Source organism: Microcebus murinus, chromosome 27 (assembly GCF_040939455.1).
Source record: "Microcebus murinus isolate Inina chromosome 27, M.murinus_Inina_mat1.0, whole genome shotgun sequence".
Taxonomy (NCBI): domain Eukaryota; kingdom Metazoa; phylum Chordata; class Mammalia; order Primates; family Cheirogaleidae; genus Microcebus; species Microcebus murinus.
This window is the reverse complement of record NC_134130.1, coordinates 16,484,637-16,508,619: the sequence shown is the minus strand read 5'-3', so window position 1 is coordinate 16,508,619 and position 23,983 is coordinate 16,484,637. Positions and strand designations below refer to the sequence as shown.

Sequence of the window (23,983 nt, the reverse complement as noted above, 5' to 3'; positions counted from 1 at the left end):
GCGGTGCTGAACTCAACTTCTGCCCTTTTCTTGAGAGATAAATTCTAGGCTTCTTGTACACTCAGGGACTCCAAAACAGGTGCTGTGAACAGTTTGGTAACCCAAGCAGAGATAACTAAGAACTTGAAAAATCACACAGTTGGGATTGTTTACAGGCAGGCTCTTGCCCTGGTGTCTGGAAGTACACTGGGATGCCATCCTCTCTAAGCAGAAATGCAGGGAGTTTTATTTCTCAGAATTTCAGAGTGCATCGAAGTTGTGTCTGGGTGTGTGGGTCTCTCATGGCCCTCTTTCCTTCTGCCTTCGCAGCACATCACATGCTATTTCCAACAAGCCTGGTGAACACTCTCTTCTCCTTCCTCCCGCTACATTAGGCTGGTGACGAGTTTGTGGAGAAGACCCTGAGCAGCATATCAACCAGCACGGACGCGGCAGCCGTGGTGCACAGCACGGACCTGGTGGTGGAGGCCATCGTAGAGAATCTGGCGGTGAAGAACGAGCTCTTCAAAAGGCTGGACAAGTTTGCCGCTGAGTACGTGACCCTTGCCAGGTTCTGAGGGCTCTCTCCCTGAGCCATGAGCTTTCCTCCTTGCTTGTTGCCTTCTTCCAGGAAGGAATTTTCTAACCAGGTCCCTTGACCTCTCTTTCTTCTGCCCCACGGCTGTTTGCAGCAAAACCATGTTGTTGCTATTGTTCTCCATCCCCCGTCCCAGTTTGCTCCCTGAGGCTTGAGCTGCCCTAATCTGATCCTTGTCCCCAGTGAGGGTGGAGTTCCCCCGTGGTAGAATGGCGGGGGCCATCCAGGGACAGGCCTGTTTGTTCCCCGTAGCATGTTGGTTGTGGGCCTCCCATGAGGGGCTTGGGCATGTGCTTAAGTGTCTGCTGAGGAACCTCAGAGCAATTTTCTGTCTCCCCTATTTTGGGTGGGGCAAACAGAATGAGATAATTGGGAATGCCTCTCTATTTATACAAAGTTCCCCAGAACTCTCCTCTTTTGAGCTTTATCTGGGTTCAATCAAAACACTCTAAGGAGCATTAAAGGAGCGTTGAATTCTTACCAGGATTCCTGGCAGAGAAGAGCCAAGCACACGCAGGTCAGGCATAAGGTGCCAGGCCTGGCATAAGGTGGTACTGTCTGTGCAGTGTCAACAAACTTGTGCTCATATCACGCTCTGCTTCCCCCCAAATCCAGTGCCTTCCACTGTGTTTCTCTCTTGGCTTTTGGCGACTCTGACGCCTGACTGATTTGTGCTCTTCTTGGGATTTGCTTGGCCTCATTTCAGCCTTCTTGGTTGGAACTGAATGACAAGAGTAAGATTATATGACAAAAGTAATTCTCAGGGAGCCAACATTGCGCAGTGGCTAAAGAGAGACACTTGCATACCAGCCTGCTGGAATGTCAACCCTCAGAGCTAGGCGGCCTAGTGGTGGAGAGGCCCTATCCCTGACAAAGAGAAGAGACTTGTCTTTCTGTGGTCTGTGTGGCACTCTGCTGATCAGTGTGCTCATGCGTTTCAACTTGGCATTTGGGGGCTGCAGGAACATCTCACAGAAACAGAAGACACTTGGATCCGTGCTGGCTGCCAAGTCAGCAGGGAGCCCTCCAAGAAAATACAACACTGGCTCCAGGAAGGGGAGTTTTACCAAGCAGTTAATCACCATCATTGAAAGGGTGGCAATTCCTAGTGACAGGGAAGGACCCGCCTGCCCCCTGGCGGCATAGCAGGAGGGCTGTTGAGGGCTTGGTGCCAGCCCTCAGCCACTTCCCTCTCTGACCTTGGAGAAACCCTCAGTTTTGCCATCTGTAATGTGAGTTTAGGGTACATAATTTCTAAGACGTTCTCAGTTCTAACTGTCCAAGAATAGTTTTCCTGGGTGTCAAATGGCAGTAGCATGCCCGCTGTACAGATTTGTTTAGGAAACTAACTGAATTCAGCCCACTTTTCCTGGGTGCCTACTGTGTGCCGGACACTGTCCTGGGCTGTTCCACCTGAGCTGGTGTGAAACACTACATGTGAAAGCAAAGGGCATAACCCATAGTAGGCACTCTGAAAACGGGACTTTGGTTCTGGCCTTCAGCTATGCTTTTCTGCACTGTTTGTTTTCATCGTAGATTACCACTGTCAATGAACGCGTGCAGAGTTTTCTTTTACGCCACTCTGTTGAGAGAGATACTGGTACTTTAGGTACTTTACTGCCAAGTTTTACAGTTAGTTCCTGTCATGGGAGAAGAAAATTTATTCAGGCGATGAAGTTTCCATTGAAAGCCCTGGTGAAGCAGCTGCGCCCTGGAAGAGAGCATGACTTTTCTAGCAGCCATATAAGCAGTGCAAACCAAAAGCTTGACCGAGGCCCACCGGCAGCGGAAGCTGAGTCCTGCCCTTCTCCTCTCGGCAGAACACGAACTCCCTGTCCTTGTGCTGTCCCCACCACCCCCCTTTCTTCTTGGTATTAGGGCCTGCGGGTCTTGGGGCATTGCCGGTGATCATCACGCCTGTGATAGATTTTTTTTTGTGCGTGTTTAAGAGAAAAATAGTTTTTTGGTGTGTGAATGCCAGAAAAAAGATGATCTAAGAGAGATGTTTCCAGGAAAATATAAACGTGGTGTTTTTGTTTTGTTTTTTTAAGATAAGGCAATCTTGTGTATTTAACATGTGAACACATTGCGTGTGTGTTGTGAGAAGGCAGTGGGCACCTGTTGGGAGCAGCGCCAGCCTGGCCCGGGTTGGGGCGGTGAGGCAGAGGTCTGCTGGGGAGAGACCTCCTCCTCCTCCAACATGCCGGGGGTGCCCTGCACTGGAGACGCCTGGGCCTGGACTCCGATGTCACTTCATTGTTTTGTCACATGTGCCTGAGTTTCCCCTTTTAGCAGGCAAGTGGCCCTTTGAATGTCCCATGCAAGGTACCATGTTACAATTGTAATTTCACGCTAATCTTGGAGACGCCTCTTCCTTAAGGGGCTTGTGGAGCCGTGGCTGGCACAGCCTCGGTCCTGGCTGTCGTGGGTCAGGGTGGAGGAACGCTTGTGTCAAACACAAACACTGCTCTTGGCAGAGGATCTTTTCTCATTACCTTTTGTAATGTGGCATAGTTTACATTATTTCTCCATCAGCCAAAAAGCAAGAAATTTTAAAAACTAAAATTTTAAAACCTTAAAAACAGGTCATTTTTTTTTTTTAAAGGAACAGCTCCCCTGCTGCCTCTCCATGGCCTGACTGATGTTGTGTGAGAAGGGCGCTGTGCTGCGCCTGAAAGGGGAAGGCTCTCGGCCACCCCACCCTGGCCTTGCCTGCCACCCCTTCCCTCCTCTCTGCATTGCTGCTTTCTCCTCTTCGCCCTCTGGTCTCCTCCCACCTGCCCCTGAGTTCAGGCAGATGGTAGTGTTGCCTTTTAGCAAAGCAGGAACCCAATCTGGGCAGCGAGGGACCCCAGCCCTGCCTGCCCTCTGCCCAGGCCCATTTGCAATTAGCAGCAGGCTGGTTTGTGTATTTGCGTCCACAAGGTGGCGCTGTGGGAAAGTCTGGGAGTCGGCTGGTCTGAAAGAGTCACCTGATGGCTTTGGCAGCCCACTATACTGTGGTCCTAAAAAATTTAATTTGGTTTAAGTCAGTATGGACTTTTAAAAATTAATAATTTAACATTTTATACACACAAAACAAGATGGTAGTGCTTTTTGAGGAGATTTTGTAAGCAGAATATCTTGAGCATGTGTGATGTATATGCCTATGTCCTCCCTCCCCCAAATCTACCTGTGTAACCCTCAAACTTCTTTCGGACCATGTTGAGTTTTTTCTGTTTTCATTTTAATTCCTATCCAATGGAAAAGTGAAGCTTTTCACCTGAGGGAAAGGCCTTAATTAATGTTTATTATCCGATGTTTCTGGTTGAGGATTAGGTGTGTGTTCAGAGTTTTTTGTTGATTTTAGGCGTCTGTTCCCCAGACGTATGTATCTTTTCTTTCACTGGTCATTGATCATTTAGAGTATCACTTTGTGGCTCGGGTTGGTTAAGTAGCTTGATTAGCCACTTCCTTTTATTCTCACCTACCATGAAAGTTAACCAATATATGTATACAGGAGAAAATTGTTCCCCACAGTTACGAAAAGATTGGTGAAGGGTAAATATACCTTTGGAACAGGTAATTCCAATTTTACTTAATTTACAGTTTCAAAATTTAAATAAAGGTCACTTGATCTCAGCCTCTTGTATGAAGATGTGTCTTTTCCTCGACTCCCTGTGTGGGACAGGATGGCAGACCGGCCGTGAGCAGTCCCTGTGCACGCAGCCCGCAGTAGGGCCATGCCGACAGCTTCCAAACACGAGGCGTGTTCTGATACACTGCCGTTTTTTCTCTCCTCAGACATACGATCTTTGCCAGCAATACCTCCTCCTTGCAGATCACAAGCATAGCCAACGCCACCACCAGACAAGACCGGTTTGCTGGCCTCCATTTCTTCAACCCAGTGCCTCTGATGAAGCTTGTGGAGGTCAGTGTGTGTCTGCATGCTTTGCCAGCTTGCTCAGTCCTACCTTTCCGAGTCACGCCAGCCCTGCCACCGGGGATCGCATCGTGGATTTTAACAGGAGGGTAGAAGGTTGTCCCTGTGCTTGTTTCTCTTGCCCTAGTCTGTCTTTTTCAGAGCCAAGGGATGACAAAAGCACCTAGTATCTAGGAAGGTACCTGTACTTGGTTTCTTTGCAGCCTTGTGTTTTGACCAGCAATGTCCAGGAGGGCTGTTAACTTTGTGGGATGTCATTTCCTTATTTGAGCCTGGCCTGGTGGGCAGTGCTGAGAGGCGTCTTACCGGGAAGGCAGCACTAGAGACCACTGGCTTGATGGGGCCGCAGAGGGGAGACCTGCACGTGTTCAGATTGTCTTGTTGAGGTCAGCTTGCCCCGTGCTATAAGTGGAATTCCTATTAGACCCACAATACCACCCTGTTCGCCATTCCCGTGGTAAATTCTGCCCTGGGTAACAGTGCCTCGGCATTGTCCCAGATGAGGCATATCTCCTGTGTTGTGATCAGACCTACTAAAAGCAGCTTCCAATAGCTTTGACCCCCTGGTCGTGAACCTGGGAGGTGGAGGAGGGGAGGCCAGGGAGGGCTTCCCCAGCATTCTGCTTCTGCTTGCCTGCCTGGAGTCTGAGTGTGAGGGAGATGGAGTCACCACAATTTGCACCCAGAATGTGGCAACTTCCCTTTTATAGGGGGCTAATTACAGGGTCTGAGAAGCAGCTGCCATGAAAGTAGCATTTGTTCTGAGGTTGAGGAATTACTGCCCTGCGAACTGTGGGGGATGTGGAGCCGGGTGAACTTCCAGAGACTGACCACGGCCTCCTGGGAGTGTGTTGGGATCTGTTCTCTTCACTGCTGCCTTCTTCTCCAACCCCTTTGCCCTCCTTTCTCTCTCCCATTGCTCCACCCAGCATAAGCTTTTTTTTTTGAGACAGGGTCTTGCTATGGCTAGAGTCTGGTGGTGTCATCATAGCTCATAGCAACCTCAAACTCCTGGGCTCAAGTGATCCTCCTGCCTCAGCCTCCTGAGCAGCTGGGACTACAGGTGCCACCACCACACCTGGCTAATTTTTCTATTTTTAGTAGAGATGGGGTCTTGCTCTTGTTCAGGCTGTTCTTGAACTCCTGACCTCAAGTGATCCTCCCGTCTCAGCCTCCTAGAATGCTAGGATTATAGGTGTGAGGAACCTCGCCCGGCCACAATGTTTAACTTTTTAGCTCTTGATGTGTGTTGCTGGTGGTGAGCGCCAAAATGAATTATATAACGAGCTAAGTGGGTCCTTTACTTGAAACTGAACTCATTTAACAGTGTGTGTATGTGTATGTATACACATAGATCTCTAGAGACTCCGTCAGAACCAAGAGCAGAGTATCTGTATGTAGCACATTGCTGTTTGTTGAATGAATGAACAAACATGCATCTCTCCTGTTTAAAAAAAACAGCAGACCTTTACTACTGACTCCTTTAAGCCAACAACATATCGTTAAGACTCCATAGTTAGCAGCATCCTTTTCCTAGCTCAGTCTCTGGTTCTGATGAAGACTTTTTAGATGCTCCTCTCAAGTAGCTCTGGGACTGCTGTTTGATTTTTGGTCCCACAGTGGTTTCTGGTCCATCTGGTCCTGGTGCTCATCTCAGTCTTCATGGTGCTTGTTTTCTGTTCCACACATTCACCTCCCTTCGTGTCATGATTTGATGCTTGCGCTTGGCCCAGGCCTGGGGTAAAGTGCAGCCGTGGTGGCCTGGCTACTGCCTCATGGCTGTCCTGGGCCGTGAGCACGTCAGCACTGGTGAGCGCTCCTCTTTGTTTATGGGCACCTTTCATCCCAGCACAGACAGCTCGTAGCTCGTTACACCAGAGGGCCTCTTATACGAGGAGGCACGTCAAGTATCGTCAGCCCGTTCTTAAAAGAGCGGGGAGGCACTTGCCTCAGATCACATGAAGGGTCTGCAGTAGAAGCCAAGCCTGTTTGCATTGGCTCTGGTTGAAGTTTTCTACTGGCATTTAAATTTTATATAAATATGTAAAGTTTAAATTCACCTGGGTCTCTCCATTTGCCAAAATCTAATTTCTGATGGATGAATTCTCTAAATGTTTACTGAAGGCGACTGTGCCAGCCACTATGATTAGTGCTGTCTCCTATAGATGCCCTCGAGGTAGCAGCTGTGTGCTCCCCTGTGCTCCCGGAGGGTCAGGAGTGCTGCTGGGGCTGGCGGTGGGCCCTGGCACGGCCCTGCCAGCTGTCAGCGCAGGCTGCCTTTTGCAGGACGAGTGTTGTACAGCAATGGCCTCTACAGCCAGTGGCCTCTGGGACGTCCGTGTGGAGAGCGTGGGGTCAGGGAGAAAGAGTCACATACATGACTTCGGCCAATCACTCCCATCTTCCTGGGGCCCTTTCTCATTGTCTGTAATATGAGAAGGGGGTTCCTACTGAGAATTTTTAGGGTAATCATCATATTCTCCTAGACTTCAGCTGCCACTCTGAAGTAATCAACGATGGTAAGGAAAACAATAAGAGCAACATTTACTGAGCACTTTCTACCTTCTAGGAGTGGGTTTGTGCTTTACCCTCAGCGTGATTTCATTCTCTACTCCTTGAGGTGGACAGAGTGATTTCAGTGTCACTTGAGTTTCAAAAACCATCCCCAAGGCCACACAGCCAGTGAGTAGTGCAGCTGAACCTAGGTCTGACTCGGCAGCACAGCCTGTAAAACCGTCCTGTGCGCCTGCACACACACTCTCTTGTATTTTAAGCCTTGATTTTGTACATTCTGCAGGACAGCGTTGTCTTAAAATGGACATTTTGGGAAATACTTTGTTTCTGGCTTGGGATCCCGACTTCTTTACTGAAACTAAAATTATTTTTGTCACCTGTATGGACCCTTTAGGTCGGTGTTTCCTTGAACCATTCTATTGGAGTTACTTGCTGACTCTCTGGTCATAATTCTTTGGTTGCATTTCCAGGTCATTAAAACACCAATGACCAGCCAGAAGACGTTCGAATCTCTGGTCGACTTCAGCAAAGCCCTGGGAAAGCATCCTGTTTCTTGCAAGGTAGAGTATGGGGAGCTTGGGAAGGAGATGATTTTTCCTGGAACCTGACTGGTTTCTGTTCTACTAGAATGATGTGAGAAGGAGCATCGTTTACTGCAGGCCTGTCCACGTGCTGCAGAGAGCCCCCAGGCCTCTGTTCTAGTTTGCAGGCAGGCAAGCCGTGCTCCTCAGCCAGGCCTGAACCATCATGATCGTCTGAGATGAGACCCGAACGGCACCAAGCCTTAGCTGAATAGAGGGCTCGACTCCCTGGCCCTGGCTTTTGTCTGTCTGGCTACATTTTCATAATGGTTTTCGTTGCCCAATCCGCGTTAACTTCTGCTGGGCCGCTGGGAGTGAGAACCCTGTGTCCAGTGCAGCTGGTGGCCATTTGCACCCCAACAGAAAACCAGGACCTGACTTCTGGAAAGAGCAGTACAAGTGGTGGGGGAAATGCTGGGACAGGAAGAGACCAGCCCGCCCAGAGTAGCATCAGTGAAGCTCTTTCCCAGTGAAACGTGGCGTATGTTTTTGTTTTGTGTCGTGTTGTTTTTCAGTGAGACACATGGCTGAGGAGAAAGCACACTTGGCCTCCAGCTTTCCCCCTTCTTATGCTACCTACGTATGTGAAATGACCCCAGTTGTTGGAAGGATAACCTGCTTCATTCTGGTTACCTTCAGTTTTTCCATTTCTTTTAGTTCCTCTTCAGTTTCCCCAAAACTTAGGCACTATACTTCTGCAAGATTTTGCACTTTTTCTAAGGGGGCAGTTGTGTTGCAAATGCCACACGATTACAGTTTTACCAGTAACTTGTCTACTTTTTTGATGGTGATCCTTCATGTCATATGGTTCTTCTCATGGCCTACTTTTGCTTTCTAAAATATTCTTAAGTTTGAGCTCATAGTACTGTATTAACCCACAAAAACTCACGATGCTCACAAATCATGTGAATAAGCCACCGGTCGGGTGGGCCGGGTAGCCAGAGTAGGTAGCCAGAGTAGACCGGCATGCTCGGCCTCCCCCAGCCCAGGGGAGGTGGCAGTTTTAAGACCCATTTTTTTGTCTGTTTACTTCTATGGTTTTAAATTATCTGCATTTTTAAAAATCACAGTAATAACTAGATACTATAACCATACAACTAGATACTATAACCATCTTTCTTGCCCACTTATGCTCTGTTGGTGGAAGAAGGTGGTAATAGCATTAGGAAGAACATCATGGGGAGGCAAAAGGACGTAGCAGTGGAAGTGCAGGGAGAAGCCAGTGACTATCTGCAGTAGGGGAATCATTACTTCACAGACAGTGGGGACTCATTCTCCCATCAGAGTGGCCATAGCAGCTGCAGAGATGGAATCTTTCTTGTCTCATAAAATTGTCCTTGTTAGATCATCCTAGAACTCTTTCCCTGTGTGGTGTCTTCGGACTTTCTGTGGGTCTTTCTGGGTCAGTTATTTACGCTCTTCTGAGGCACCCAGACAATACACGGCGGCCACACTGGACAAGGGTTAGCACTCTTTTCTGTGACGGCTCAGACAGTGAGTATCTGAGGCCACGCAGTCGCTGTGGCCGCTGCTCAGCTCCGCGGCTGTGATGGGAAGTGGCCGTGGGCAGGTCTCGCAGGCCTGCGCGAGGCTGTGCCCAGCAAATCCGCGTTCACCAGTCAGGCTGTGGGCTGGATTTGGTCTGTGATGTCTTAGTTTACCAATCAATACCTGATGTGGAAGAATGACATGAGTGTTTCTGGAATGTGTTTTCATATTGAAACTCCATGGGGAGAGTGTGGTATAAAGGTTAAAGGCATGTACTAGCTCGACTGGGTGCAAATCCTGGCTCTGGCACTTATTAGCTGTGTAACCTTGGCAGTTACTTAACCTCAGTGTCCTCGTGCCTCACCCAGGATAACAACATTACCTTTCTCACGGATTGTTAAGAGGAATAAATGAATTAGTATTTGTTAAGCACTTAGAACAGTACCTGGCACATAGTAAGTACAGTAAATAAAATATGTTCAATAAATAAAAGTCTGAAAAATACAAGGCATACGATTACATAACTAAATTGCTTTACTGAAGGACTGTGTCTGTTTACAGTGTTCTGAAACATCTGTCTCTGCATCCTCAACAGCATCGAATATTATAACAGTGGGGAAGAAACCCTTGAGAAAGGGTTTCTGGCAAAAATGCTCTCTTGTTCTAATGAATATTTCTTTTTTTTTTTTTTTTTGAGACAGAGTCTCGCTTTGTTGCCTAGGCTAGAGTGAGTGCCGTGGCGTCAGCCTAGCTCACAGCAACCTCAAACTCCTGGGCTCAAGTGATCCTTCTGTCTCAGCCTCCCAAGTAGCTGGGACTACAGACATGAGCCACCATGCCCGGCTAATTTTTTCTATATATGTTAGTTGGCCAATTAGTTTCTTTCTATTTATAGTAGAGACGGGGTCTCGCTCTTGCTCAGGCTGGTTTCGAACTCCCAACCTCGAGCAATCCACCCGCCTCGGCCTCCCAGAGAGCTAGGATTACAGGCGTGAGCCACCGCGCCCGGCTTAATGAATATTTCTTTGATGACTAGTGAGTCTAAATATTTTGTGAGTTTTAGCACTTTTTCCATATGAGCTGTAAGAGCTCTTTCTGTAGAGGATGATAACAATTATTAATATAATTGGAACAAATATTTTTTCCATGCTGCTTTCTGACTTACACGTTACATGTGGTGTGCTTCATGTTCCCACGTTCCTATCCTCAGTTTATACAAAAGTCCTTTTAAGGCCGGGCGAGATGGCTCACACCTGTAATCCTAGCACTCTGAGAGGCTGAGGTGGGAGGATTGCTCAAGGTCAGGAGTTCAAGACCAGCCTGAGTAAGAGCAAGACCCTGTCTCTACTAAAAATAGAAATAAATTAATTGGCCAACTAAAAATATATAGAAAAAATGATCCAGACATGGTGATGCATGTATGTAGTCCCAGCTACTTGGGAGGCTGAGGCAGGAGGATCGCTTGAGCCCAGGAGTTTGAGGTTGCTGTGAGCTAGGCTGATACCACGGCACTCTAGCCTGGGCAACAGAGTGAGACTCTGTCTCATAAAAAAAATCCTTTTGAAGCTGAAAAGAGAATTTTTACCTCAGTTGTAAAATAAACATTGTTTTATAATCTCGGTTAACACATTAACTGCCATGTGAGTTGTATTTAACTCGAGCCTGGGGCCTGGTGAAGTGCATGTAACTCATGTGTCCCTTCACCATGGGAGCCGTGTGGTGTGCAGGCAAGTCCCGCTGCTGTGTGTGGCCTGCTGCTTCCAGACTCCTGGCAGCAAAGTGGGAGGGGAGGGAAGGGGCCACCGTTTGAGCATAGGGCCACATGCACAGTGTTTTATATGTTTTCTGACTTACTTCACAACTCTGAGGCAGAAATGGCCACCTCCAATTCACAGTGACGAAACTGAGTTTCAGAGGATGATCAGGGTAGACAGGGTGGTGGAGACTGAACCCAGGTCTGCCCGCCCCAGGCCAAGCTCTTCCTTCGTGGTGATGCTATGTCTTGGGAGCATCTGGGTTTGATTTTTTTAAAGTACTGAACTATGATTGCTAGATGAAGTTTCATCTGAGATAGAAGCAAGGCTGTGCTAGTGCTTTAAAACAAATTTTGAAAATGTATAGCTTGATTAGGCAACAGAATTTAGGGTAAGAAGGGGTGATTTGGTGACTTCACAAAAGATGCAATTTAGTGAAAATTCACTTGTCTTTTCTTCTTCTCTCTCCTAAACAGGACACTCCTGGGTTCATTGTGAACCGGCTCCTGGTGCCGTATCTCATGGAGGCGGTCAGGCTGCACGAGCGAGGTACCTGCCGGCCGGGCTGGGGCAGTGGGGCTGGTGCTCACGGCGTCCGCAGCGAAGGCTGGGCTGTGCAGAGCAGGGAAGGACATCGGTTCCGGGCGCGAGAGCTCAGCCTCCCCCAGGCCCCGGTTCCTTTGTCCCTGTGTTCCCAGGGCCTTGGGCCCCCGTGAGGCCTGTGAGAAGCAGCTCTGGGACCCCCACACCCATACCCTGCAGTCCAGCCAGAGCAATCGACAGTGGCGGGGTTCATGCCCTGGGTCTCTGTTGTTAGTTGAAAGGGTTACTCCTGAAAACAATATTCATGATGTATAAATCCCTAGGCTAGGAGATCTTTAAAGTTCCTTAAGGTTCTAAAACCTGTGACTCTGTGACAGTTGGTGAGTACATGCCAAGGTTGATGACGTGGTAAGGACGGTTTTTAAAGGTCCATTGTCTGTCCGTACTGAATGGTGCCACAATGCACTTTTTAAATCTGACGAGTGGTCTAAATTTTTTTCAGTACTTGATTGAGAAAGAATGTTCTTCCCTGTGGTAAAACTGTCAGACTTAGGTCAGAGTCCAGGGTCACATAGTGACCTGCGTCCTCCTGTCCACCTTCCCTCCCTATTTCCGGGAAGGAAAGTGTCGTGTCTGGCTTGAAGGCGAACCAGCCTCAACAGCACTGGATGAAGAGCAAGCGGGACTGCCCTCAATGACTTCACTCACAGACGCTCACGCTGGAGAATATCATTTTGAAACAAAACATTTATACTGGCTCTTGCAGAGAGATGAAAGCACATTTGCTTCCTCAAAATCTGCTTTAAATACTAAAACTTTTCTCTATGGTTTGTGGAGGTAGTTGCCTCACTTTTGCTCCAAGATCAAACCAACACTTCTGTGTTTATCTATCAACAAATATGCCTAATTACACGTCAAAGCGCGAAGCATTTTGCCCCCCCTTGAAAGGCAGTTGTGTGTTGGTTTCTTTTTATTTTTTAATAACACGTGCTGTTTAGAATGCAGCTCGTGGGTGATCCGCCTCTTCGTGGTGGTGTTCTTGCTGAAGCACACTGTCCCTCTGACACGTTCCCGGACGCAGCGGGCGTCTGCCGGCGAGGGACAGCTTCTTTTCAGCTTTGCTGCCACCGGCAGGTCACTGTCTGCACAGGGGACGACACCCCTGGGCCCCCTGCGCCACCGGCCACCTGTGAGGAGCAGCTGAAGGGCAGCCCGTAGCCCACGGGACGCTCTGAGCTCACCCTTGGCGCAGCCCCACCAGCCTGTCGCTGGGTCTCTGTGCCTTACAGCCAGGCCGTGAGGGAGCTGGGTGTCCTGTCTGGGGGGACAGTTCCTTCTCCTGCGTCACAGCCCCAGCCTCTTGTCCCTTCTGCCACTCAGACAGGCTCCACGGCTCTGCGGGGACCTGCCACGCTCAAGCCCTGCCTCAGACCTTGCTCTCCTCACCTGCGCCTGCCACCAGCTCCACAGCCTTCACTCCCGCCCTTCTCACGGGCCGCCCGCGCGCGGTGCTGCGTGCAGTCTCTCTTGCCAAACCTCCTTCGTGCTTTCTGGAGCTGCATCTGGGTTCTCCTCATCTTCACGCCCAAGTGCTGGCACAGGGCCAGGCCTAGGTGCTCCTGGAGGGAAGTGGTGTTTCTGACCCGCTGCTGGAGCGCCCTTGCTCGTGCTGGGAGTGGCTGGCAGGGGGCGCTGCAGAGCTGGCCAGAGAGGCAGGTGCTGGGCGGGTAGACGCCCTGCAGGCCGTGCAGATCTGGGCGTCACTGGGAGCTTCGCTCTGTTGCCTTGTGTCAAGTTGGGTCCTAACTGGGAGGTGGTGGATGGGTATGTCCCACGAACCTCCTAAGGTTGACGCAGAATTTTGTGTGCATGTGCATTTTTTATGGAGTGGGTGTCAAGACTCTCAGAGAAATACTTCAAAGAAGTTTAGGAATTACTGGTCTAAAACATGATTCCACACTTAGCTCTTTTTGGACACACTCATCACTTTGTCTGTATTTTATTTCTCTTTCTCGTCTTTTTGCATTTTGCCTCTTTTGCTCTGTGTTACTCAGAATTTTTAGAGCTGTGCTGATTTTGTGGAACTATTTAGTTTTTTTTTTTATGTGTGCTGTGTCTTCATACTATTTTTTGAAATAAAGTAGTCCTCGAGTGAATTAATAAATCTGGAATTATAGTCTTTTTTTTCTTTATTTATTTTTTATATTTTTATTTTCTTTATTTTGCTTACTTCACTACATTAGCTTAATTTTTGTAAATAAAAATTTGTAGTTTCTTCAATGTGCAACATTATTCAAAATTCTAAACATTAGAAATGACTGGTAGAACCGTTTTGGTACAAGAGAAGGCAAATAAACAAAAGTGATAAAGTTTAGAAATAGGAAATTTTTAGGATTGGTGATTTTATAATAAAATTAATGCATGAAATAAAATACATCTTGGACTCAAGAACAGAAGGATCTAAATACTAGCTAGCTAGTGTTTTCAGCTGAGTTCACTTCCGACAAACATGAAAAATGGGGATAATTATGTCTTTCTACCTCCTACTGTACTAAGAACAAACAAACCAATATATAAAAAGCCCGTTGTGGTCCTGAGGGGAAAGGTATTGTAAATTCACAGGATGACTTCAAGTTCTAAGCCCTTGGTAAATAGAAATATTCACACCTTGTTTGGTTAACACTTAACTGGAATACCTGGCAAAGTGTCCTCTTGTGACACCATTTAGGATTGAGAAAAGTCATGAACAATAGGATAAGAAAAGTGAAGACATCTATCATGAATCTATGAGTCTCTTTTTTTGGGGGGGGGGGTTTAAAAGTTCCTAGGGGTTTTATTAGGGTTGATATATATATATAAAATATATGTGTATATATAAATATAATATATATATATTTTTAGCATATTATGGGGGTACAAGTGTTAAGGTTACATATATTGCCCATGCCCCCCTCCCCCTTGAGTAAGAGCTTCAAGCATGACCATCCCCCAAACGTTGCACATCTTACTTGTTGTGGTTGTATATACCCATCACTTCCTCCCCCCTCCCACCATCCCAACACCCAATAAATGTTACTCCTATATGTCCACTTAGGTGTTAATACCGTTAATACCAATTTGCTGGTGAGTACATGTGGTGCTTGTTTTTCCATTCTTGAGATACTTCACTTAGTACAAGGGGTTCCAGCTCTATCCAGGAATATACAAGAGGTGCTATATCACCATTGTTTCTTAAAGCTGAGTAGTACTCCATGGTATACATATACCACATTTTATTAATCCACTCATGAATTGATGGGCACTTGGGTTGTTTCCATAGCTTTGCAATTGTGAATTGTGCTGCTATAAACATTCGAGTGTGGGTGTCTTTTTCATAAAGTGATTTTTGATCTTTTGGGTAGATGCCCAGTAGTGGAATTGCTGGATCAAATGGTAGATCTACTCATATAGCTTTGAGGTATCTCCATATTGCTTTCCACAGAGGCTGAACTAGTTTGCAGTCACACCAGCAGTGTAGAAGTGTTCCTCTCTCTCTGCATCCACGCCAGCATTTACTGTTTGGGGACTTTTTGATAAAGGCCATTCTTAGTGGAGTTAAGTGATATCTCATTGTGGTTTTGATTTGCATTTCCCTGATGATTAGAGATGTTGAACATTTTTTCATGTTTGTTGGCCATTCTTCTGTCTTCTTTTGAGAAGTTTCTGTTCATGGCCTTTGCCCATTTTTTGATAGGGTTGTTTGATTTTTTTTCTTGCTGATTTTCCTGAGTTCTAAATAGATTCTAGTTATCAGCCCTTTATCAGATGTGTAGCTTGCAAAAATTTTCTCCCCTTCTGTGAGTTGTCTGTTTGCTCTCTTGACAGTTTCTTTGGCTGTGCAGAAGCTTTTAAATTTGATCAGGTCCCATTTGTTTATTTCATTGCTGTTATGATTGCCTTTGGGGTCTTCTTCATAAATTTTTTGCCTAGGACAATGTCTAGAAGAGTATTTCCAACATTTTCCTCTAGAATTTTAATAGTTTCATACCTAGGGTTCAAGTCTGTTACCCAGCGTGAGTTGATTTTTGTGAGAGGTGAAAGGTGTGGGTCTTGTTTCAGTCTTCTACATGTGGCTATCCAGTTTTCCCAGCACCATTTATTGAATAAGGATTCTTTTCCCCAGTGTATGTTTTTGTCTGCTTTGTCGAAGATTAGTTGGCTCTATAAGGATGGTTTTATATCTGGGTTCTATGTTCTGTTCCACTGGTCAATGTCCCTGTTCTTATGCCAGTAAAAAGCTATTTTAATTACTATAGCCTTGTAATATAGTTTGAAGTCTGGTAAATCAATCCCTCCTATTTTGTTTTTATTGTCTAGGATTGATTTTGCAATACGGGGTCTTCTCTGGTTCCATATGAAGCGTAAAATTATTTTTTCTATATCTATGAAAAATGATAATGGTATTTTGATAGGGATTGCGTTGACTCTGTAGGTCTTTGGGTAGTATAGACATTTTAACAATGTTGATTCTGCCGACCCACGAGCATGGTATATTCTTCCATCTGTTTATGTCCTCTGCTATTTCCTTCTTCAGTGTTTCATAGTTCTCCCTGTAGAGGTCTTTTATCTCGTTAGTTAAATATATTCCTAGGTACTTTATTTTCTTTGTTGCTATTTTGAAGGGACTTGAGTCTTTGATTTGGTTCTCACTTGTATTGTTGTTGGCGTATATGAATGCCTCTGATTTCTGTGTATTGATTTTGTATCCTGATACTTTACCAAATTCATTTGTCAATTTAAGGAGTCTCTTGGTTGAATCCTTGGTCTTTTCTAGGTATAATATCATGTCATCAGCAAAGAGTAAGAGTTTGATCTCTTCTGCTCCCATTTGGACGCCCTTAATTCTGCTCTCTGATCTGATTGCTGTAGCGAGGACTCCCAGCACTATGTTGAACAGAGGTAGAGATAGTGGACAATCTTGTCGTGTTCCAGTTCTAAGTGAAAATGCTTTAAATTTGTCCCCATTTAGTATGATATTGGCTGTGTTTTTGTCGTATATGGCTTGTATCATTTTTAGGTAAGCCCCGTCTGTGCCTATTTTGTTGAGCGTTCTTATCATAAAAGGGTGTTGAATTTTGTCAAATGCTTTCCCTGCGTCTATTTAGAGGATCATATGGTCTTTATTTTTGCTTCTGTTTATACGGTGAATTACATTTATAGATTTGCGTATGTTGAACCATCCCTGCATCCCTGGGATGAAGCCCACTTGGTTGTGATGAATTGTTTTCTTGACAAACACCTGGATTCAATTGGCTAGGATTTTGTTGATAATTTTTGCATCTATATTCATAAGGGATATTGGCCTGTAGTTTTCTTTTTTTGTTGCATCCTTTCCTGGTTTTGGTATCAGGGTTATGTTCGCTTCATAAAATGTGTTGGGGAGGTTTCCATCCTTCTTGATATTGTGGAATAATTTCTGCAGGATAGGCACCAGTTCTTCTTTGCAGGTGTGGTAAAATTCAGGTGTGAAACCATCTGGTCCAGGACTTTTCTTTTTAGGAAGGTTTTTTATGGCTGTTTCAATTTCAGTACTTGATATTGGTCTGTTCAGGAATTCTATTTCTTCCTGGTTAAGCCTAGGAAGGCTTTGTGTTTTTAAGAAATTTTCCATTTCCTCCACATTTTCCAGTTTGTGTGCATAGAGGTTTTTGTAGTATTCATAAATTATATCTTGTATCTCATGGCATCAGTTGTAATTTCTCCTTTATTGTTCCTGATGGAGCTTATTAGAGATTTTTCTTTTCTGCTTTTCATTAGTCTAGCCAAAGGTGTGTCAATTTTGTTTATTTTTTCAAAGAACCAACTTTTTGTTTTATTAATCTTCAGTATAGTTTCCCTTTTGTCAATTTTGTTTAATTCTGATTTGATCTTAATGATTTCACTTCTTCTGCTAGGTGTGGGGTTGGTCTGTTCTTTTTCCAGCTCTTTCAGACGACTCATTAGGTTGTCTGTGATCTTTTCGACTTTTGGATATAGGCATTTATGGAGATAAACTTTCCTCTCATCACTGCTTTAGCTGTGTCCCACAGGTTTTGGTAACTTGTATCATGTTTGTCATTTAGTTCAAAGAATTTTTTGATTTCCGTCTTGATTTCCTTATTTATGAAGTGATCATTCAGGAGAAGGCTGTTGAGTTTCCATGACTTTGTGTAGAAGTGAGAACTCTTGTTAGGATTGATTTCTACATTTATTCCATTGTGGTCTGAAAAGATACATGGTATAATTTCTATTTTTTAAAATTGTTTGAGACGTGCTTTGTGTCCTAGGATACGGTCAATGTTAAAGAATGACCCATCAGCTGATGAGAAGAACGTATATTCAGTGGTCTGGGGGTAGAATGTCCTGTAAATGTCAGTCAGGCCCATTTGTTCTAGAGTTCTGTTTAAGTCCATTATTTCTTTGTTGATTTTCTGTTTGGAGGATCTGTCCTGTGCTGTATAGTCTTGCCTCTAGGGTTCATTGCCCTGCCTTTGAGTGTAGATTTGATTAAATGGCTCTAGGTAAGTGGGAACCACTGTGCTATCAGATTCCTTCCCCTGGGGGCCTAGCCGTGGTAAATGAGCCCCTGAGTGAACATGGTAGGCTGCGGGGAGGGATGGCGGAAGTCCTGGCCCGGAGTCCTGGCAGCCGCTGTTTTGACGCAGAGAGGAGAGGGGCTCTTTGAAGAGGCTGGGCCAGCAGGGCCGCAGGGCTCTAGGGCCGTGTCCAGCACAGGGAGCAGGCGCTGAGCCCTGAGAGAGAAGCCAACGTGGCCGTCACTTCCCGCATTCAGGGCTCTGCCAGCCTAGAAGCCTCGGGGTCTGACGAAATCCTCTGAGTAGAACCCACTGTGAGCTGTGCAGCCGGATCCCAAGTGTCCCGTCCCTTCTCATTCCTCTCTTGTGCGTGCCGCACTCTGCCCACAATGCCCTTCCCCGCCAAGATCTCGGGAGTCTCGTTGCCCTGCAGCACCTGGCCTGGGGTGTGGTTTTGGTGGCATTCTGGCAGGCTGAGAAATCTCTCCATTTTTGCTGCACAGAGCTGTGTAATGTGTAAATTCTTCAAGAATCTTCAGCACTTGCTATGTTGAAATTTGGGGTTTACTCATCTAAGTCCTCTCAGTATATCATGAGTACCTTGAGTGTCTTGTTTTTCTTTGTCTCACTCTAAGTCGCTGGTGCCTGCTAAATAATAGATACCAGTAAAGTTGGATGAATGAGTGAATGAATGAGGCTTCCTGATAAGGCTAGTGTGTGTGTGTATGGTTATTTTTGTATTCTTTGCTTTCTTAGGACCTGGAACTCAAATCATGATTTCTTAGGAGCTTCTACTCCTAATTAGTATACTATTAATATAATAATATCTATCACCCATAAAAAATAGTTGGTATTTTAATCACCTTAAACTGCCTTGAAATACTTTGGTGTTACTTTAGTACTGTATATGCTTTTAGAAAATACAGTCTGTTGATATTTAAGTATTAATAGTTGCTGCTCATGCCTAAAAGTCTGCAATTTTAAGATATGAAACCCTGAGTGTTTTTTCCCCCTTTTATTTAACTTTGGTATGATTGACTGCTTCTTTTTGCTTTGGAACAAAATTCTAGATAGCCACTTGTTATAGACTATTCAAGTTTCTGATTTTGAAGAAAGGGAACAGGTTGTTTTCTATAAAGCTAACTGCCTAAGGACAACATGTTAAAAGTAAAATTCTAAGGGAAAAGCACATTGACCCTTGTCTTAGTCTACTCAACACACTTTCACATATGCATGGCAATTTGAAATCAGGTTTTGGCTTTTAAAAAAAAAATGTTTCTTGACTAAAGAGTTTGTGTGACTGTGATTCCAGGGGAATGCTCACTACTTGTAAAGCCAAAAAAGCTAGAAAGGAAAAATATTCATATACTACAAAACCCAGAAAGCTTAGTTCTTTTCTTTTTTAGGAAACCCCATTTATAAATCAAAAATATGCTTTAGCTTTAAATGATATTTTAGTAAATGACTCCAGAGTTAGAAAATCCCAGTACTTTCAGAAGTAGCTAATGTTTCCGGGCACCGGGGCTGTCTCTCCATGAACAGGGTGGCAGTGCCCTCGAAGTTACCTCACCTCATGCAGCAGCTTGAAAGTCTTGTGACCTTTTCAGTGTATACCTTTTACCCAAGCCAGAAATTCTGACTCTAGACATTTTTTGAATATGCAAGTGTATAAAATTCTAATAATTCTGGGAATGATCCTCTGATAGGGAGAATGATAGGAAGGGTGGCAGGAACTCAGTGCTGCCTTTTTCTCCTTAGGTGACGCGTCCAAGGAGGACATTGACACTGCGATGAAGCTGGGAGCCGGGTACCCTATGGGCCCCTTTGAGCTTCTAGATTATGTTGGGCTGGACACTACGAAGTTCATCATGGATGGTAGGAACTGGAACTCTTTCTTGTCTCTCTAATTGAGTTGAGGTGGTTTCTCTGAAGTTTGAATTATAATGCTTACTTAAAGCAGAAATAATAAAGGGTGTGTTGGCAAAAATCTTCCAAAGTTCTGCTTCACTAGGTTGCAGATTCAGGTTAACAGATGGCAGGAGAGGAAGACTACGACTGCCTCATGTCTCTAAACCTCTTTTTTTAAAAACTTTCATTTTGGAATAATTATGGATTCATAAGAAGTTGCAAATATAGCACAGACATGTTCTATGTTCTCTTCACCCAGTTTCCCCCAATGATTATATGTCACATAACCATAGTACAATGTTACTCAGAAAATTGGCATTGATACCCTTGTTTAATCCCATGTATTGATTTGTGTGACCTCTATGGCAATCAAGACACACAACCATTTCTTAAAAAATGTATCCGTTTTAATGTAGTGCCTCTGAAGACAGAGTAAGAATAATAATCACAACTGGACTACTAACGTTGCATGTAGCTCACTACTCCCAAGTTTCACAAAGAATACTTATGTGTTTGGGAGAATCTGCAAGGGCTCTAGTTGAAGCATGAAAGTTTGAATTTTATGAGGTTGCAAAATCGTAGTAGGAATTCAGATTTTTAACATGTATTCTGAAAGTTAACTATGCCACTGAGGAGTCTAAGCAAATTGCTGGGTTCTGTTAGTGTTCTTGGACGTTTGGAAGAGATTGGACAAACAGGAGGCCGCACAGGGCCAGGCACAGCGCAGCGCTGTGGGTGGCAGCACCTTGCCTTCCTGGTGCCTCTTTGCGGTGGCCTTGGTGGCCTGGTGCCCGAGCAGCTCTCTCACTCCAGCGTGGGGACCCTCCCTAGACTGTGCCTGCAGCCTTGCCCTGGGAACACCAGGGTTTAAAGAAAAACCCCAGCACTTTGCCCTAAGCCCTTTCCTCCTTCCAACAGGGTGGCACGAATTAGACGTGAAGGACCCCATGTTTCAGCCCAGCCCAGCCTTGAATAAGCTGGTAGCAGAGAAGAAGCTCGGCAGGAAGACTGGAGAAGGCTTTTACAAATACAAATGACGGGCAGCTTGTCTGGCTCTGAGAAGAACCGGTGAGCAGTGAGCGCTGGCCAGCCACGCTGGACGCCCTCCGGGCACGCTCCTCCCTCGCGCGGCCTGCGCGCTGCGCGTTCTGATCATGATCTCCAGTGATTACTTTCATTAGTTACAGTGCCTGATTCCTCCATCGAGCACGGATTCCCTTTTTTAGTCTGACCATTTCTATGTATTTTCTAAACAGCTTTACACCCTTGGTGCCTTAGAGCAAAAGTTTCTTTTAACCATGCCGTTTTTGTAAAGCGTTGCCTGAATTCGTTCCCTCTGAGAGCGAGGGGCGCGGTGTCCACGGCGCCGCGCAGGGTGTCACGAGCGGGCGGCGCGTGCGTGGCGCGTCTGGGAAGCGCCGTAGCAGGCGGCACCCGAATCTTGCCTTCATGAGAACGTTGTGCAGCCCGCAGCTTTGAGCCTTCCCTGCGTTCTGGACACAACATGAGTTGCTGTCTTTTTTCAGCTCATCATTAAGACACCGCTGCTGGGTTGCTGGGACTCTGTGTGCTTGGTTTGCTGGAAGACATCTGTCTTCGTGGGCATTCAGATCCACAAATCTTACTGATTACTGTCTCCCTTTTTCCCCATGAGAAATCAGTGTTGAAAACAGCCTATTAATTGACTCTAATAAAATATAATCTTTTAGTCTGAAAATTTGAATTGAAATAAACATGTATAACTTAAAATTGTAATATGCTTAAGTGACTATAAAAGTTGATAATTTAGACAGTGAGTTTCCATCTTCTTGGCCTGCTGCTGTTTTCTAGAGTGGCAGTGTTGGGATGGAAGGCAGGAAGGCATCTGCGCGAAACCTGCCTGTGGCTGCCACTGCCAGGCTTCTTACCAGGAAGGTAGCAGTGACAGCACAGAGAACAATTTTTAAGGAACATCTGTTTCTTCTTTGCCAACAGAGTGAAATAGTGTAACATGAGCTTCTTTTAATCATTGGCTTGAGAAAGTGTTTTCCAAGATAGAATTTTGGAGCTGGAAAGACATCAGAAAGCCTGAAGTCCAGTGGTCTCATTAGGAGAGAGTTCAAGTGATGTGCCCAAAGTCACCAGATATTTTGTAGCAAGGCCCGAATTAGAACTAGGTTTTGATGATAAACTTAAATAAGATAGCAAATTTGAAAATCTTAAATCCCAGCTTCCAGACAGGACTGTCTCCAAAATGGGTGCTCTTGTTTGGCATCCTGGGTCACAGTTCTAACACTTCAGAGGTTTTTTTTCTTCATTTCATTTGATAAAAGGGAACCTATTAATTTTTAAAGCTTTGAATCTACAGTTTAGTGGGAAAATAACTACATACACTTTTACCACACGTAGAACTGGTTTGACACCTTTAGTTTCTTTGAGAACGCTGGCTAACGAATAAAAGGAAGCACCCGAGAGGCCACCACTGTTTTCGCCGCTGGAGGTGCCCTTGGTCTGCCGCTCCCTGTCCCGCACAGGGGTGCTCCACCTGTCGTGAGCCCTGGGCAAGGAGAGGCTTCACTTCTTCCCTCTCTGACCACAGTCGCCACAGGATGTGGGTGCCTGTCCTAGAAGTGGCAGGCTCTTCCTTGACCCCGAATTCTAAGAAAGTCTAACTCAGCCAAGTGGTGGTCAGCCTGCCAGGACGAGAGGATGGGGCTGCAGCAGTCTTTCTGGCTAATGTGGCAAAATGCACTCTTCGCCCACCAGATGGTCCAAAGGCCTGACCCCTGAACATCCTTCATCATTTCCAAAGAACTTTTCCACGAACGATAACCATGTTCAAGAGCAGGGAGGGATTTTGAACATCCTCCTGGTCTTAAACGTGGGAGGTGGAGAGTGGCTCCTTCTCCCTGGGCCCCGGGCTCTTGCACTGTCCGTGGGTGCAGCTGCTTCCCACGGAAGAGCTCTGTGGTGAGAAGGAAGGTCTCCTCAGTCCGGGCCCGGCTGCCAAGCGCAGGCCAGCTGCAGCCACTTGCCTCAGACTGTGCGTGGACGCGCAGCCTCAAGAGAAGCCCCCGCCTCACGCTTCCCTCCGCCGTCCCGCCGGCTCCTGTGCTGCCGCCCCTCACCCTCCGGCCCTGCTCCAACAGCAGCTGTGCTCTTTCATGCCACTTGAAAGTAACGACCAAGTTTTAGGTCAAGAAGATATTTTATTTTTTTCTCTCTCCTCTTCCTTCTTAGTGATATTTTTATTCCTACAATAGAAGTGAAAATTTGAGATTAAAAAGAAAACATACAATTTGTGAAATATTGAAAAAACAAAGTGAGCCTGAGTGTAGCCATCAGGTAGACTTCAATTATGTTCAGTAAAGTGGAGTTCTCCAAGGGATGGTTTTAATGCTTATGAAGACGTCTTTGTAAACTAAAAATCATGGCTCTTAATGTTCAGAAGGTTCACTTTTAATAACAGTTTCTCAGGGGAAAATGGTCAATTGTGAGTTGTATTTCTAGTTTGGGAAACTGGAGAATGGGGCAGCCGGGGGTTAAGGCAGAAGCAGGTCTTGGAACTGGGAACTGGTGGTATACAATGATTCTCCACTGGGTTCTGCTGAACAGTAAGTTTTTTGGGCTAACAGAACAGCTTTTAGAAACCCATTTGAGATTCAACCATTTATCACTGCAGAGGGGACAGCCAGTATGTTAGTCACGGCTCATACGACAACATATGCTAATTATGATTTCTCTCTTGGCTGTGCTGTTCACACATTTGAAACAAGCTTTTGTCTTGTCCCACCTTGATTTTAATCCCCTTAACATGTCAACCTAAGAAACTGATTAAGTATACCAAAAATAAAAGGTGTGGCTATAATTTTATGAGACTAATTTTCTTGTAAACAGGCATTGATGCTACATAAATAGTAATCTAAAAAATGCTTTGAACAATGGGATCATTGCTGTATTTTAAGACTATACTTTGAAAGAAGCCATTTGGTTGTGTAAATTCTGTTTTTTAAAATTGGTCTCAATGTTTCATAATCAGGTTTTGTGTCTTATTTAGCAGTGTTTTTCTTTGCAGCAGTGCTTTTCTTTCTGTTTTGAAATAGCAGAACAAAGTTTAACTCCTAAAAGAGAACTCTGTCATTAGATGCTAATTCTAATCTATG

At 45.4% G+C, this 23,983-nt stretch overlaps 1 protein-coding gene across 2 annotated transcripts in view; it reads left to right on the top strand.

Annotated features, from left to right (window-relative positions):
* The window catches only part of HADH (hydroxyacyl-CoA dehydrogenase), a 52,452-nt gene extending 30,856 nt beyond the window's left edge, over positions 1–21,596 (top strand). For both annotated transcript variants that reach the window (XM_012766254.3, XM_012766256.3), the window contains exons 3-8: positions 375–532; positions 4,361–4,487; positions 7,484–7,573; positions 11,313–11,385; positions 19,692–19,808; positions 20,760–21,596. In XM_012766254.3, the coding sequence (XP_012621708.1) occupies positions 375–532; positions 4,361–4,487; positions 7,484–7,573; positions 11,313–11,385; positions 19,692–19,808; positions 20,760–20,878 (684 nt within the window). In that variant the 3' untranslated portion in view covers positions 20,879–21,596. The remainder of the gene's footprint in view (positions 1–374; positions 533–4,360; positions 4,488–7,483; positions 7,574–11,312; positions 11,386–19,691; positions 19,809–20,759) is intronic.
* The last annotated feature ends 2,387 nt before the right edge of the window (positions 21,597–23,983 follow it).